The sequence below is a fragment of the Setaria viridis genome, chromosome 4 (assembly GCF_005286985.2).
Source record: "Setaria viridis chromosome 4, Setaria_viridis_v4.0, whole genome shotgun sequence".
NCBI lineage: Eukaryota > Viridiplantae > Streptophyta > Magnoliopsida > Poales > Poaceae > Setaria > Setaria viridis.
Genome location: NC_048266.2, coordinates 4,538,997 through 4,554,871, shown reverse-complemented (window position 1 = coordinate 4,554,871; position 15,875 = coordinate 4,538,997). Strand labels below are relative to the sequence as shown.

General features: G+C 39.1%; 1 protein-coding gene across 1 annotated transcript; it reads right to left on the bottom strand.

The window, feature by feature from the left end:
• Window positions 1-4,096: 4,096 nt before the first annotated feature.
• Window positions 4,097-15,042, bottom strand: LOC117852666 (histone-lysine N-methyltransferase EZ1). Its single transcript, XM_034734858.2, has 16 exons — window positions 14,815-15,042; window positions 13,004-13,120; window positions 12,583-12,911; window positions 10,345-10,506; window positions 8,774-8,858; window positions 8,509-8,658; window positions 8,376-8,423; window positions 8,239-8,304; window positions 7,428-8,110; window positions 7,039-7,174; window positions 6,734-6,954; window positions 5,811-5,942; window positions 5,585-5,675; window positions 5,168-5,215; window positions 4,970-5,098; window positions 4,097-4,790 (listed from the first exon to the last, which is right to left on the bottom strand). Exons 1-16 carry the CDS (start codon window positions 14,902-14,904, stop codon window positions 4,509-4,511), a joined length of 2,769 nt encoding a protein of 922 aa, XP_034590749.1. The 5' UTR covers window positions 14,905-15,042; the 3' UTR covers window positions 4,097-4,508.
• Between the last annotated feature and the right edge of the window lie 833 nt (window positions 15,043-15,875).

Here is a 15,875-nt window from a genome sequence, read left to right as displayed (position 1 = left end):
AAGAATGGACCCACAGGCACTCTAGTCTATGTTGCTGTCCAAAAATATAGTGATCATGATGAAATGCTGTTCAAAGTGATTGAAGTTTTTTATAGTTTGCTGAAAAATGGAAATTTCAAGGTTGGTCAGCTCCATAATAATGGGGAATACCTTGTCCAGTGCTCATCCGCTGCTGATGCTAACAGACTCCATGAGAAAGTTAAAGTCTGTGTGCAAGCTGTTATCGGCTTCAGGAGGATGAAACATGATGCTATGGATAACGCTAACCATGTCCCAATGAAGGATGCCAACACTGATGAATACATATCTGAGGTGGATCCAAATTACTGGACTAAGAAGCAACAGAGAATCACTAAGGCCCAGAAGATGTTAGATGACAAGGCAGCTCTAAAGGGCAAAGATGATGCTGAAGCTGGCGGTTCTAAGAAGAGGAAGATGTCATTGCGGTATGTGTATATTTTCACCCTACTCTAGATTGTCCTTACATGTACTTTATCTTTGATGCTTCAATTTCTCCATTTAATTTTTCTAATTTTTTTCATTTTCATATGTGTAGATCAGAGAATTCCAAATGATTCCGCATCAGTTACTATTTGAATATCTACAACTTCTGATATCATTGGTTGCTACTAGGTTTTTAGCCTTTATCCATGTTACTAGTTCTCCTCTTATTATCTTTTGTTCATGTCAGACTTTAAAGTTCATTCAGACTTACCTTTTGTTATCTGTATTTTACAAGCATATGTGAACTACTGTTGTCTTACTATTATCCTTATTAAAATGTTAACCTGCTTTCCTTAGAGATTAATCTGAGTTATTTGACAAGTCTGGTATTTGTTTTTGTAGAAGTTTGATGATTTGACAGATCTGTGCATCTAATTTATGCTCTAAATTGCATATGGTTTTGGAAAGTTTGGTACATTTGATCAATCTGTATTTGGGGGTTTCAGTATCCAAATTAATTTGTTTATCTGTAATCCGTAGAAAAAAAATCTGAGGTATTTGAGTAATCTGCATATGGTTATGGGGATTTTGGGACATTTGAGCAGTATAGTTTCATATTTTGGTGATCACAACAACATTTGCACCATAACTTATTGGATATAATGGTGTAATATACTTGAGGTGTTAAATAATTATCTTGTGATCTAATGTAGTTATCAATTATCTTTTTAGCAAAAAATTCTAGTCTTAGCATTTCTATCTCTATCATATTTTCTACCTGAAGAATCTGCTTGTTGCCATAGTTTTTACCTTTATCTTATGCTGAAAATTATGGTTACCTTAGTAGGCAGTCATAGGTTTAGTTGCCTGGTATGCTTGTGAGTTCATCTATAAAGTTACTTGTTTTGGTTCTATGAACTTTGTGTATGTTTGTCCTCGTTTTACCTTTCATATTTTGCAGAAGAATCAGTGCACTTCTACTCTTAGTTCCATCCTTTTATTCAATGCAATTGTGGCTTGTGCTTGTTCGGTCTCTTGCTTCGGTCTAGTTTGTGCTTTTGTATTCAGTATCTTTGATAGGTTAAATTTCTTCACTTTTTTAGTCCTTGATTTCTCCACTTTATTACCATTTAATTTTGAATAAAACCCTATAATCGATGTGATTTCTATGTTTCCTCTGTTTCCCCTTTTAGATCTGCTTGACAAGTTCATTAAGCTCTGTTTGATAGTTCAATTACTCATTATTCTGTGCAGTTGGATTTGTTTAATTCAAAATTAGGTGGGGGAGTCAACATTTAGGAAAAGCAACTATACGATTCCTCTAATATCTCCTTATTAATTTGCTACTGTAGTTTGATTGGCTCCATATGCGTTCTATTTATTAGCTGATGTTATCCATAAGTCTATTCTATCACATAGGTCTATTCTATCAGTTCTAGCTTCAGCCATTGAATTTTTATCTCCGGTATGATGTTACGAGTTTCCTTTGGTTGTAGGGTATAATATGAATTTTGCAGAATAACCTAACTGTGCATCTAAGATATTTTGGGCAGAAGTACTTTCTGTTGGTAAGCTAGTTAGATATTTCTGCTTTGTATAATGGATAAGTAATTACGGAAAAGGGCATATTACACATACAGTTCTGTTCATATATGTTCATCTCATCATCTGGCAACTCTTTGATTGATATGTTCCATACATCCATTTTTAGCATTCTTTGTGTCTAAATGCATTATCGTAGGTAGATTCATATACAGTTCAAATGCACTAAATTTATATGGACATCCTCATTGTCATTTGTACTGTCTGTATATGTAATTTGTGTTAATATATGCAGATATCCACATGGCTAGGATTAAGATACTTTCTTTGTGTAATATTTTTTGTTGTTTTTGTGGAAGTTTGTTCATTTAACAGATCTGTCATTTGAGGGTTTTAGTCACATCCTAAATTAAAATGTTAACATGCTTTCCTTAGAGATTAACCTGAGTTATTTGACTATTCTGGAATTTATTTTTCTGGAAGTTTGTTCATTTTCCTTAGAGATTAACCTGAGTTATTTGACTATTCTGGAATTTTTTTTCTGGAAGTTTGTTCATTTGACAGATCTGTCATTTCAGGTTTTTAATCACACCCCAAATTAAAATGTTAATCTGCTTTCCTTACAGATTAATCTGAGTTATTTGACAAGTCTGGTATTTATTTTTGTAGAAGTATGTTTGTCATTTGGTGGTTTTAGTCACACTGCAATTTAAAATGTTAACCTGCTTTCCTTAGGTCTTAATTATTTTTTCATTAGTCTGAACATAAATTCACCTATGTTCATTTTCTTTGTGCAAATGAATCTACTCATCAATACATTACAATACTTTCTAAGTATTATTACTTTAAAAAGTATGAGGTAATTTCTTCATAATGCTATGTAATATTTTCAGACTCGATATGTAATTTTTCTTTTTTCAGAATATGGTCTGCTAGATCTGATCTGTCTTAAATATGTTATGTAATTATGTTTGTATTAAATATGTTTGTTCTGATCATATTTCATAATTCGTTAATCTAATATTAGCTGCTTTAGAATTTTTTGCATATTAATCTGTTTTGTATTAAATTTGGGTGAGCAATATCCTTGTTTCACCCATTTTGTATCACCCAATTTTTTTGAGTGATTTGGCTGCTCAATTCACCCGTGTGAGGGCAGGCTTCAAATCACCCAGATTTTTAATCTATATTGGGTGATTTGTCTACCCAATTCACTCAGGTGAAAAGAGACCTCAAATCACTCGAGTGAGGGATAGACAGATCCTTTTTTTATAGACATGCTTGCTACTCCCTCCGTTCTAAATTGTAGGTCGTTTTAGCTTTTTTTTAGATCATAGATATTATTATGCATCTAGATATAGTGTAAGTTTAGGTGCATAATAATATTTATTAACCTAAAAAAGTCAAAACAACCTACAATTTGGAACGGAAGGAGTACGAAATAAGCACCGAATTTGTCCTAGGTGGCAAGGAAATTTAAGCACTTCTTCAGAAAATGATTTGATACAGTCAAGATAAATCTCCAACCGTTGTGATTTTAGCTTGCATGATTATATAGCTTTGGAAAAAATTGATTAATCTCATATTTTTGGTGCAATCCGAAATAATGATGCTTGTTCGTAAATAAAGGTGCAGTACCTAGTGAAATTTGGTACAAGGCAGATACGCGTATGTCTACTTCATGAAAAGCGAGCTGCGTTGCTTTGCGCAATCAATAAATGCTCTTCATAAATACGACAAGGATCTGTATCCTGTGGCGTACTAGTGAAAGTTAGGAACACGTTTTGTTTACGAGGCCAGGCCTGAGGTCATCACGGCCATGATGTGTATGGTTGCATTGATCTGGTCATGACTGAATTGGGAACGGAACATGCTGCGACTGTACAAGGATGTGGTCTCAAGCGGGTGTGCTCGAGCTCATCAATCCCTCGCTCACTTAAACTTCAGCTAATATACTAGGGTCATGTAAGCATCCATGACAAGTCCAATGAAGATTATTGTTTGGAGATAAAGTCCAACATGAACTCACATTTTCCTTTTGGGTTGGAGACTTGGAGTGCAGATTATGTATTGCTAATATATGGGGTATAAAATTGGACATTTGTACTGCTTGTAGGCCCAATCAATGCAATTTGGTCAATAACTAGCTGATAACTCATGCACTTCCAACTAACCAAAAATTCACACTAAACCTAGACGTGGTAAACATTTGTCAGTCTCTCCCTTTTATCTTGCGGATACAGTAAACACTTTAATCATACTCCAAAAGAATCAGGCTCTAAAGGACCGTACTCGTCAACCTATTAGTCCACTTATGTTGCATCAGCAGATCAGTCACCCGCCACCTAATTCTAAGGATGGCAGGACCAGCTGCCACTGCCATGGAGAAGTCTGATTAACCCATGAAACAGTTGAGTTATAGCGACAATGGATTCAAATAAATCAAGGGCCTATCGAATGACAAATTCCCATCAGCTTGAATGGCTGCCAAATTTTTTGGCACTCCAATGAAAGAATCAGAATCAGCCTCTGGTGTTTTGGGCGAGCTTCTTTGCGCGCCCATTGGATGGTTGCCCGTCATCCTTTCCTCGGGAATCCTCAGGCTTTCGGGCCCAAGCAGGGGCTCTATCAGGCTCGTAGCGGTAATCGTAGAACAACTCTTCACCGGCGAGGATTCTTTCTTTGGCAAATATGCCCACTCTATGATCGCCAGCTACCATTATAACCTTGGCATAGCAATTCGGGTCAGGGGAATGGTTGGCAAATTTCAGCTTGTCACCCATTCTGTACGCATCAAGAACAAACTGCATTCAAATAGTACAATTCAGTATGTGGCAGATGGGCAGGATGCTGGACAAACCAGACTTAAAGCAGTTGAAAAATTCAGTCATCACAAAGGCACAATACAGGGCTGGTTTGATCAGGTGGTCAGCCAAGTATATCATAACTGAATGCTTGCAGAGGATAAATTATGCAGGCTTACCTCATTGTTCAGATTGAAAAGGAACGATGAATTCTCACGATCGTAGATCTTTCCACGCTTATCTGCTTCCTTGTGGGAGATTAGTTCCCCAGTGTACTCGCCAAGATATTCATGTTTGTTGACACTATTCTGAAGATTTAACAAAAGACATTAGTGGGATAAAGGGAAGGACGGAAAAGATCAGATGAATAGTTTTACCTTCAGGAATGCTCCCCAGCCAGAAACATCGGATCTTCCAAGTAAGACCTGAGAAGGTAACACAAGTATACCTTTGATCAAATATTTATCAAAATGGAAAGGTCAAATTTCTAATGTAAAATGCAGTGAGACATGTCGCAATGTAACAATATTTTAGTGGGATGTGCCTCTTAATATACGTCCATTCAGAAACTGAAGATAGATTTAGACCTTTGCACTCAAATCGCGTGTAAATCGTATTTACAATGTACCACATAAAGTTTGAAAAATGCTAAACTCAAGAGTCTCCTGTAAAAGGATTGCGGTTCTTTTTTCTTGAACAATGGCCATAAGGATAGACAAATCATTTATCATCTCAATGGAATTATAACCAAAATGACAATAGCATGGGTTTATTATCAAAGCAAAACTTTTTACCCGTTGTTGTTGTTTAAGAAGCAGTTTCATGTTCCGACATTCATAATTATCTCCCCTCTGGTTTGGAACTCCCAACGTACCGTCACCACACCTGTAGGTTAGAAAATATAAATGTAAATGACCAAAGCGTGATTGGAGAACAAACAATTTGGAGGTATCACTACAGATGATAATCATGACCACCAAACAAAATCCCCCAAGGATTTATCAGATTTCAAATACATACCCAACCCAGCAGTTTCTGCAAACATCAGGATCACATTCCCTGTCAGCAGCAAAACACGGACATTGGCGGCTGCGACACTGACTCTTTGCACAATGACAACCTCGAAAACGGTTCTTGCAAATTTTGGAACACCTGCAGTGCGTAAGAGAGGCAATAAGCTTTCAAAAAAGGAATGGGACATGTTGAACCACATGCTAATTTCCTTCCCAATCAAAACTAAAAAAAATCTCGAACTAAGAAACAGTCAGCAAAGTAGCACAGGTAGGGCTCGTTTGGAATGTGCCTGTGCCTGTGCCTGCCCTGCCAAAAGGTTGGTTAGCCAAATAAATGGCAGGATCCCACCACCCACATCTCTCCTGCACATTGGCATGAATCGACTGTGTGAAGACCAACAAGAGCTTGGGTGAGCCAAGTGTTGGCGTCAATCCAAACAGCCACACCTGAGCATGGACGCATGGTCAACACAAAAAGAAATTGGCAGGGCAGCTCCAGGCAACAATCCAAATGACCCCACAATATCTGTGAACTCAAATGTTCCTAGAGTCAAAGGGTGGTATGGTAATATGATAGACTCAAAGGGCAGTATCTGGAAAAAAATAATATTCATTTACTCTAGGGACATATACTACAGTTTTTCTCATAAGCGACACCACTACTAACCAGAATGGCGACCATTCCTGATTTAGAGTCTGCCTACTATATGGCTAGAATAGAAACATTTACGTACTAAACAAAAAGACTGGCAGAAAAGATAAAATATTTCTGGTACCAGCAAAAGGCAAGTAAAGCCATAATAGATAATGCTGCATGGTCAGTATAACTAAGCAAAAATCCATACAAAATGTATCAAGAATATACTGCATGCACATAGAAATTTATGCATGCTAATATATAAGTTGATGCAAAGGAAAATAGGTACTAACCCGCAATATTTCTCACAGCATGTCGCATTTGTGAGACATGGACACTGCTTCCCACATGCAGATTGACAACCGCAAGGATTATATTGTCGACAGGGCTGATCCTTCCTTTCTGTAATCCTTTTCCTTATAGAATGGTAACCTGCAGATTTCCAGGTGTACTTCAAGCGACGGACTTTACCTCGCCTTCTGAAAAACCTTGACCTCGTGCGCAACTCGTTACCCTGGGATATCAACACAGACAACACCAAATTCAGTTACTAACTGGACTGTACGTATCAATAAATGAGGGTCACAGTGAATCCAACCTTTATATATCCTTTAACAAGAGAATCAACAACACTAAGAGTTCCAGACGCGCTGCTGTTTTCAATATAATTCATATACTGAAAAACATCTCTGCATGTCTTCATTCCACCAAGAAGGTTCCGAGCAATTAAACAACTGCGTGAAAGACAAACCATGGGTTCAATGTGACTATTCAGATCAGGTTAAACAAGATTAAATTGTTTTTTACAATTACAGTAGAAAGATATCCAAGATTTTATATGCAGTCTCAAGTCCCAAGGTGAAGGAAAAGAGGAGTTTCAAGAAGTTTGGAGATTAAGAGGCATCAAACTTCCTTATTTCCTTACACATGGAACACCACTCTGATACAACAATGAGCTATCTGGAGTTGTTAGGAGAAAGAGCAAACCTGTTCCTCCCAAAAATCTCTAATCCTTTCACCAGAAGTCCCTGCTCGATTGGCTTCCAGGATCTAAAGCTATCCTCTTGCTTGCATATATTCTCATCAACGAATTCTTCTTTCCTTGAACTATCATAACCATCTTCCTCCATTGAATCATTCTGAGCTTCAGCAGAAGCTGAGCTATTCCCAATTTGAGGTGTACTCTTCTTTCTGGTACTTCTTGTACTTGGAGAATTCTGTTGAGAAGATACAAATGATTCCTTATTTCCGTTTCGTGTATTAGACCTAAGCTTCATGTCCCTTGCCAAAGGGGAGCCACTAACAGAATTAGAATCTGATGATGCCATTTCCCTTTGTCCTTTTTTCACACTCATAAGAATTCTCTCGGCGATTCTTCTATTTGTTATCTTTCTGATTCCGCCTTTTGGACCAATTTTAACTTTGGAGGGACTAGGGGAGGGCTGCGGAGATTTATTGCTTATTGGATGTACTTCTGAGTCACTGCTTTCTGAGACAGCCATTGCAGTTGAAGAGGTTTCACTTTGCTGAGATTTAGTCTTCCTTCCACTGGAGCCGTTCTTTTTCCTATTTGTGCCTGGCTGGTTCATTGCATTGCCTGATGAGTGAGATGGCTCCTCACCATCAATAAGCATGTGATCAATTCCAGCTACAGAATCCGGTTCAGAGGCCTGCAAAAAATATGCACAACAAAATAAATAACATAGCAAAATTGTGCACTTATATTTCAGGATTCAGAAGGCTAAATTGTTACGCTACACAAGCCTTTTTTGAAAGTCGCTCGCATAAAAATACAAACCTTATAGCAATATTTACCACAGGATGCACCATCAGCAATGCCACTACAAGCTGGCTGTTTTTCTGTCTGTATAAAGAAGACAGAAATCAGACAAAGATAAATTTTAGAAATAACTCTTTAAACAGGAGAAAACTTACAGGAAACACTAAATCTTGAGAACACCCGTGTAGCTTGCAATCGAAAACCTGTCAGCATCACCAAAGAGCAGCAGTGTTTCATCAGCATACGGGTCCAAGAAAATAAGATATAGAAGTTGACAGTTGAGCGTACTAGACATCGTCGACAGAAGAGATTGTCAAAGGAATCCAATGCTGCATCCAAGTCTTTGTCACCGTACAAATCTTCCACTTTGGCATTATGCTCAATCACTTTCTTACAAGAATCCTGAGTTTTCTCACCTTGCAGGATCTCATACCTGGCCTGTAAAATAGGATGCATGCTTTTATATGTCAGGTATGGTAGATGAATTCGAAAAGGAAGGGCCAATAAACCTTAAGCAGACACGAGATTCCTAGTCATATAAAATAAAACCAACCTTTATGTCATCAGTAGCCCTATCAAGATGTTGAGCCAGCGTATGCAGTACAGCATCTGACATGCCACATTCTTGAACAGTCATCCTATAAAAAAGCAAAAGAGCAGTTTATTAGATATCACTAAGCATGTGGAAAACAAGCATATAGCAGAATCCATAAACTATTGTTATCTATCCTTCTGAACAAGATAAATTCATATTTTATATAAAAGAACAATATGCTAGAACAAAGGCTGCTTCCAAAATCAAACTTAACATGATTCTAGATTGATCCCAGCCATGACTCATGGCAGCCTTAGCAACTAATACATGGTAACAGATTGTCCAACTCTAATGCGCATGTACCTAAAGAATGTTAGGACACCGATCAGCTGGATCTACTATAGATATATCTGGTACTTGAACTCCCAAAACATGGCAAGAGATAAAATACTAATAGCAACCAATTTAATTCACAGTGACCCTTAGATGCTTCTATAACTGACAGATTAAGCTGCCCTGTTTTTCAACTGGTCAACAGTTTTCAGAATTGATCAGTTTTTTTCCTTTTTAACTGGCCAAACATCTACTTCTGTTTACTTACTAAAGTTTATTGGCAAAGTTGTAAACTGGGTATCATGTAGATTAAGTATTTAAGTTACAATTGAGTGTGCTTACAATGTTAAAACTTAGTAATGCTAATAAATTTAATTCTGTTGATGTTAAACATGAGTGCATATATAATCGCAGTCATATAATCATCTCTACACTCCAATTGACCAGACAAATGTTTAGTTGCTTGGCAGTACATATCCATCCGATCAGTGCATGTTGTTATTGAGAAAGAATGATCCAAGGTATATCTAGGGGTCTTAAACAAGCAGTCCGCTGATAAGCCAGATAAGTCAGCAATTTTCTCAGTGGATGGTCCCTGACTGGTTGTAAAAACAATGCACATAGGCCACAATGTACAAATCACCAAGATATTGTCTCATTTTAGTGCGGTACACCGTACGTAGTAAAAAAATATAAAAGATTTAAAATATCATCATGTAATTTTTTGTGTACATGAAAAGGAATTCAAAAACCCTGTAGAGAAACAAATAGTGCGCTAGCAATAACTTGGATCGGCCTTTCTACTCCTGCACCAGTGTGCAGGGGTACCCAAATAATCCCGAAATGAATTTTTGATGATGTGTTTTTTCAATTGCCACCAAATTAGCTCTCTTTGCTACATTTTATGAAGTGATAGTAAGCCATGAGTGACATTGCTGAGTAAATCACTTAAATGTGTAAATACATTATTGCAAACATGTAATCATGCTTTAAACTCCATGTAATCGCTTGGAGATGCCATACTTTATAATCTATTATATTCATATGTGTATGATATAATCACGCACTTTAACGTATTCCTTCTCAAAAAGACAAATGTAACTTTTACCTTAAAGAAATGCAAGCGCAACAGCATTCATTCATTACAATGTTTGTAAAATCATCACATCCGTCACTCACAAATTAGTGCATAATTTAAACATAAGGAAATGCGCACCAATGCTAAAGGAAAAAAGGAATAAATCAAGCTTCCTTACCGAATAATACAATCTTCTGAATGTTTAAATTCCTTCTTCTCCTCCTCATCGTCAATGCCTTCCTCTTCGCTATCACTGCAAATTAGTGCTTCACCACAACTGGCATCATAGTAAATCCTCCGCCGACCAAGTACAGATTGATCTTCCGACATCCTCTGGTTCCTGTATGAAACCCCAAAAAATATTACATCTCAAGAAACCATGAAACCTTAACCTTGCACCAAAAAAAATGAATTGTGACCTCATGCATACATGTTTGCATCCTTTTTCAGACCAAGGGAAAACAACTATTCTTGCACTTAGCACACTGCATAGAATCTATATCAGCAAAGGATTCTATTCAAAGCATGCTTTCAACCAAACCCTTTACTACTGCCCGCAGCCCACTCTCTCCAACCCTCACTGCAGCAGTCACAGAGGCAGAGTGAGCTTGGAGCTGCACAACGCAGATGCAACAGTGGCCACAAGAGCAACGCAGCATGGCCACAGAGGCAGTGGCAACGGGGTTGGCGCAATAACACTGCATCCAACGCCTTGAGGATGAGATGCAGCACTCACTGTGTCGCTGTCTCTGCTCCGTGTTGATCCACACTCCCAGGCAAAGATATTTTGCAGTTCCGAACAAGAGGATGAGGAACCAAAATGAAATTATTCCTTTTGACATAGGCCATGTAAGTTGTCAATTTACCAATATGCAAGACATTCAACAACTTAAAAAGAATAGTAGAAGGCAGTCAAACCTACCAGACAAATATCCAGATTACTCAAAAGACTCTAACTTCAGCTTTCATGCAACAAACATGCGATCATTACGTCTTGCAAGAGGCTGGCTTAATATGAAATGAAAACAATGGTTGCCCCATAAGAAAATCGAAACATCAACCAACAAATAGATGAAAAAACCATTTAACTATTAGTTGCAGTGGAACATACACTTCCACTAGAACTAATGGTTACCTCATAAGATTGTATGGGTGCTAGAGAAATCTGGAAGATATACAACCAGGTCCATGTACAGAATGCTTGCCTTCAGAGGTGTAAGGAATAGAAGCATGGAGAAATTGTGGAAAAACAAGATGCCCCTGAAGCTCAAAGTCTTCATCTGGCTTGCCTCTCAAAACAGGATACAAACAGGGGCGGCGTTGAAACAGAAGAACTGGAAAGGCAATCCAAATTGCATTTTATGTGGGGTGTTGGAAGACGTGGATCACATATTCTTTCAGTGCTCGCTGGCTAGGTTTGTCTGGGCTTGTTTCAAAGAAGCCTTGGGGTGGGATAGGGCTCCTAACGATATGGGGGATTTCTTTGAAAATTGGATTCCTTTGGGGTGTAGAAACTATGGTCTTAAGCTATTTACTTTTTCGGTTGTTGTGTGGGTGCTCTGGACAACTAGAAATAAGATGGCGATCGACAAGTGCTTCCCCGAATCGACTAATGAGGTGTTTTTCACAATTTCTTCTTGTCTCCAGAGATGGCGGGCACTATTGCAAGCTGCTGACATAGGGCGACTGGATGAATATGAAGACAGGATTAAAACATGGATGGTGGGGTTCCGGGCGAGCCTGGAGGACAGAACGAAAGTTGAAGATTTCCTGTAGCGGACAATGATGCTACTCCTCTCAAATATTAGTAGTGTCGTAGTGATTTTGGCTGTACCCGTATGTTTCTGTTCCTAGTTGTAAGCTGGAGTCCCCAGCATCCTGTTGACTGTACTGAAACCTTTATTGGCTTTTTAAAAGCAGGGTATATCCTTTATCGGAAAAAAAATGGTTACCCCATAAGAAAATTGAAAATTCAATTAACATTTAGATGAAAAACCATTTAACTAGTGATTTCAATAGAACATACACTTCCACTAGAACTGTCACTTGAGCCAGTATAACAAAAGTAACAGCAGCAGATTTGAATCAACCAGTAGAAATTTTGAAGTCAATACTACCATTAAATATCCTATTCTCATAATCTGGCAAGGATACAACCATAAACAATATCAGGCCAACATATTGTAACATACTATTTCCGAAATGTATAGTCAGAAATGAATCTTATAAAAGCATTACTGCAAATATATTTCTGCCAGATTACTTGTCCTCGAAATACAATCAGAAAAGCACACATGACATAAAATGATATTGGTAAATGTTTTATACAGTGTATAGCCACATTCTATTTACAGCACCTAGTTAGGGTACGCAGGGTATTAGGGAAGTTGAGAGAAGCCTAGGATTATGAACTGACCTGTCCAAAAATATCCATGTTGTATAAGGTGGAAGCTTTGGCACTTCTGGTAGTTTAATTGGTCGAATAGAATTCTTTGCACTGAGATTTCCACCCAAAATGGCATTCGATGAGGAGAAAAGACTTTCATCTTGAAAACTGCTGCCATCTTTGTCAGCAGGACAAATATCAGCACTATGCAGGGTGCATAGCGCATCATCTTGCCTTTTTGTGAGCAAATTTGATGCTAAATCAGTACCCTTTAATGTATTAATTGGCTTGCTTTTTGACAAATTGTAAGTCCTCTGTGTAAATGTGCTGAGGTTACCCTTGTTCTCCCCTAACCTATTCTGCAAAAGATCATAACGAAAAGGAAATCAGCAACATAAATATCAGATACAAATATTCAGGGGGAAAAAGACAAACATGCAACTTCAAGAACCTTGATGTAAGTTAAACGGTCTGACGTAATCCTCTTCTTTAATGAATCAATTACAGATAAAACATAGGGGGAGGCAGCATTTTCTTCTTCAGCTCCCACAGCCGTAATACTGGTAACCTAAGAAAAGCAAAAGCAAGAAACTTTATCACAACGGATGTAGTACAAAACTCACTATCAGCTCAAGGCCAAAAACATGATCACTATCAGAACCCAATAATTAGTTCTCTATGTGCATAGTTCCAATATTTACATTCTTAATAAGAATTGCATACAACAGAAAAGGTGGATAATCACTTTAGAATTAATTATTAACCGTCTAGCACAGCCAAGACAAAAGTTAGGATAGGGGAAAAGAGCAAATGCGCAGCAGAGAAAACAAATTATCCAAAGAAACGCATACATACCAAATCCCTAAGTTCTGCATTACTGAATTGACTTGATACATTCAGTAGATGAACAAAATTTAGACATACACTCCTCCTTGAGCCCAAGAATGTTTCGATTTCAGATCCAAAGTTTACATATACTAGTAATAAAAAGTAACTTCATTCTTGAATAAGGCTAGCTTTGCCAGCAATTCAACATTCACATCTTTTGTGTAAGCAACATTGTTTACATGAAATCTTAAGCAAAAATTAGTTCTGCATCGTGCATTCTGATATGAGTAAGATATTAAGACGTGTATCATGATCATTTTACTTCTTTAAATAAGAATGGCATAAATGGATTGGACATACAAGATTGAAACAAATCAATTGCACCAAAATTTGGAAGAACTGTGCGCTATTGCAACAAAAAAAAAAGAATATTTTGCTTCTACTCCCTCCGTTCCAAAATGTAAGCGGTTTTAGTTTGTCCTAAGTCAAACTTCTCTAACTTTGACCAAGTTTATAGAATGTGCACCAACATATCTACAGTATTAAATCAGTTTCATAACATCCACAATGAGATATGTCTTGATAATGCATTTATTTGGTATTGTAGGTCCTAAAATATTTTTCTACAAACTTGGTCAAAGTTAGAGAAGATTGGCTTTGGATAAACTAAAACCTATTACATTTTGGAACGGAGGGAGTATCTCATAAGAAAGTTTTAATAAATAATGGCATTGCAGTGGCTGATTAGCATATGATGTCAGGGTAACCATGGAGAAATGAATACTGTTTAAGAACATGAGAAGAACTTTTATATTGTAGTGCTTATTGTGCTGTTTGTAGTATCTCCACAAGGAATACAATGGTTGCACCCCAGAATTCCCTTCTATGTACAAAAATTGCCATAAATTCATAAAACCTTCAGAGTTCAGAATCCATATAAACATCACTGGGTAAAAATAACAATACAACCGCATAGACAGAATGCGGACTCCAGGATCAAGTTCAATGTAATGTGGCTACTCTGGTTCCTACTTTTTGTGAAATGCAGTACAACAGAACAGCCCAAATGTTGACAATTACACTGTCCGGTCTCTGAAAATAACACGAAAGAAAATCCAAGTCGTCTCACGGAAATAAGCACCGTGACAACCCCACCTACCGCCGCCGCAGATACCAAAACGTCCCCAGCGGAGCCCACACGCACAGTCGCACAAACGAAGCTGGCAGCCAAAAGCTCCGCCTCGAAATCCGACGCCCGCACCTCAGCTCCCCACAAGCGCGTCAGATCTCCACCCAAATTCCCCCGAACCGATCGATCGCCGCAGCATCGACCACGAAATCCTACCCGCATTGCCCCGCCGACCCAAGACGCGAGCCACCCGCCGGCCCGCGCGCACGGAACCTCAGCACCGCGGGAGGGGAGGAGGGGCAGACCTGCGCGGCGCTGGTGGATGGGCGCGACCGGCCTGCGGACGCCGAGGCCGACGCGGAAGAGGCCGCCGCCGCCGCCGCCGCCGCTTCCATCGCCCGCGGAAACCCTAGCCCCCCGCGCGCGCTCTCCCGCCCTCCCACGCGAGTTGGGCGCGGAGTCGCTTAGATTAAAAAAAAATGAACAAGGATTTGGTGGGGGAGAGGAGGGGGAGGGGAGAGAGGTGAAGCCGAGGAGGGTAAGAGAGGGGAGGAGGCGTTTTGTTTTGAAATGAGCGGCTCGTGACCCTGTGGCCTGTGGGGCTGGCAGCCTACCGGCTACCGGTGTGGTCAACCTCGTGGCGCCAGCTGCCGTGGCGGGGTGTAGTACCGGGTTTGGGCGTATCCACAGTCACTGATCAGTGGGTCCAACTGTTGTGGGGCCGAGTTGCAGCAGAGGCGGCTAGCTTGGCGTGGGGAACTTGGTGTGAAGGGGGTGGGCGCGAGACTGCGTCAGATAACAACGGTGCGCCGCGGTCCGCGGCCGGTAGGAGTTGGTAAAGCGTGAGCTTTTACGGTTTTTTTATTTATGGAAGGCAAAACAAATGCGTTCGTCTTTTTCTCTTGTCAAAATTTTCACTGTACTCGGGTGCTTTATTTTTCTCAGCGAGCATAAAATATCAAGTATGCTTAGAGGAAAATATAGCCTAGAGTAATGTACTTCGTACATTTGGCAATAAAATGTTGAGTGAGATTTACGAGAGCCAAATAAAATGTTGAGTGATATTTACGAGAATATGTTAGTTTTTTCTCTAAAAAGAATACAAAGAGTTTTGCTAGCATACACCTTTAGGGTGTGCTTGGTTGCACGTCATACATCGTTACGCCACAGCGTAACTATGGCTGCACACCGATTGAAGCACATGTTAGATTGATTAGCAGATTTAGGCACACCACACAAAAAAAAGTGATGTCGGGCATCAATTCTCGCCACATTTGTGACGTCTTTTTTCTCCACAACAAACTCTGGCGGCGCCACGGTTGACGTGGCTAGCAGTGGCCTGCAACTAAGCATACCCTTATTGTTG

What these genes read in the sequence shown, in the direction of transcription:
- LOC117852666 (XM_034734858.2), bottom strand. Translation starts at nt 14,904, where the DNA reads ATGGAAGCGGCGGCGGCGGCGGCGGCGGCCTCTTCCGCGTCGGCCTCG. An exon ending in CTCAAGATTTAGTGTTTCCT is followed by an intron (nt 8,305 to 8,375) that starts GTAAGTTTTCTC and finishes TTCTTTATACAG; the next exon opens with ACAGAAAAACAGCCAGCTTG. An exon ending in TGCTGTGAGAAATATTGCGG is followed by an intron (nt 5,943 to 6,733) that starts GTTAGTACCTAT and finishes TACGCACTGCAG; the next exon opens with GTGTTCCAAAATTTGCAAGA.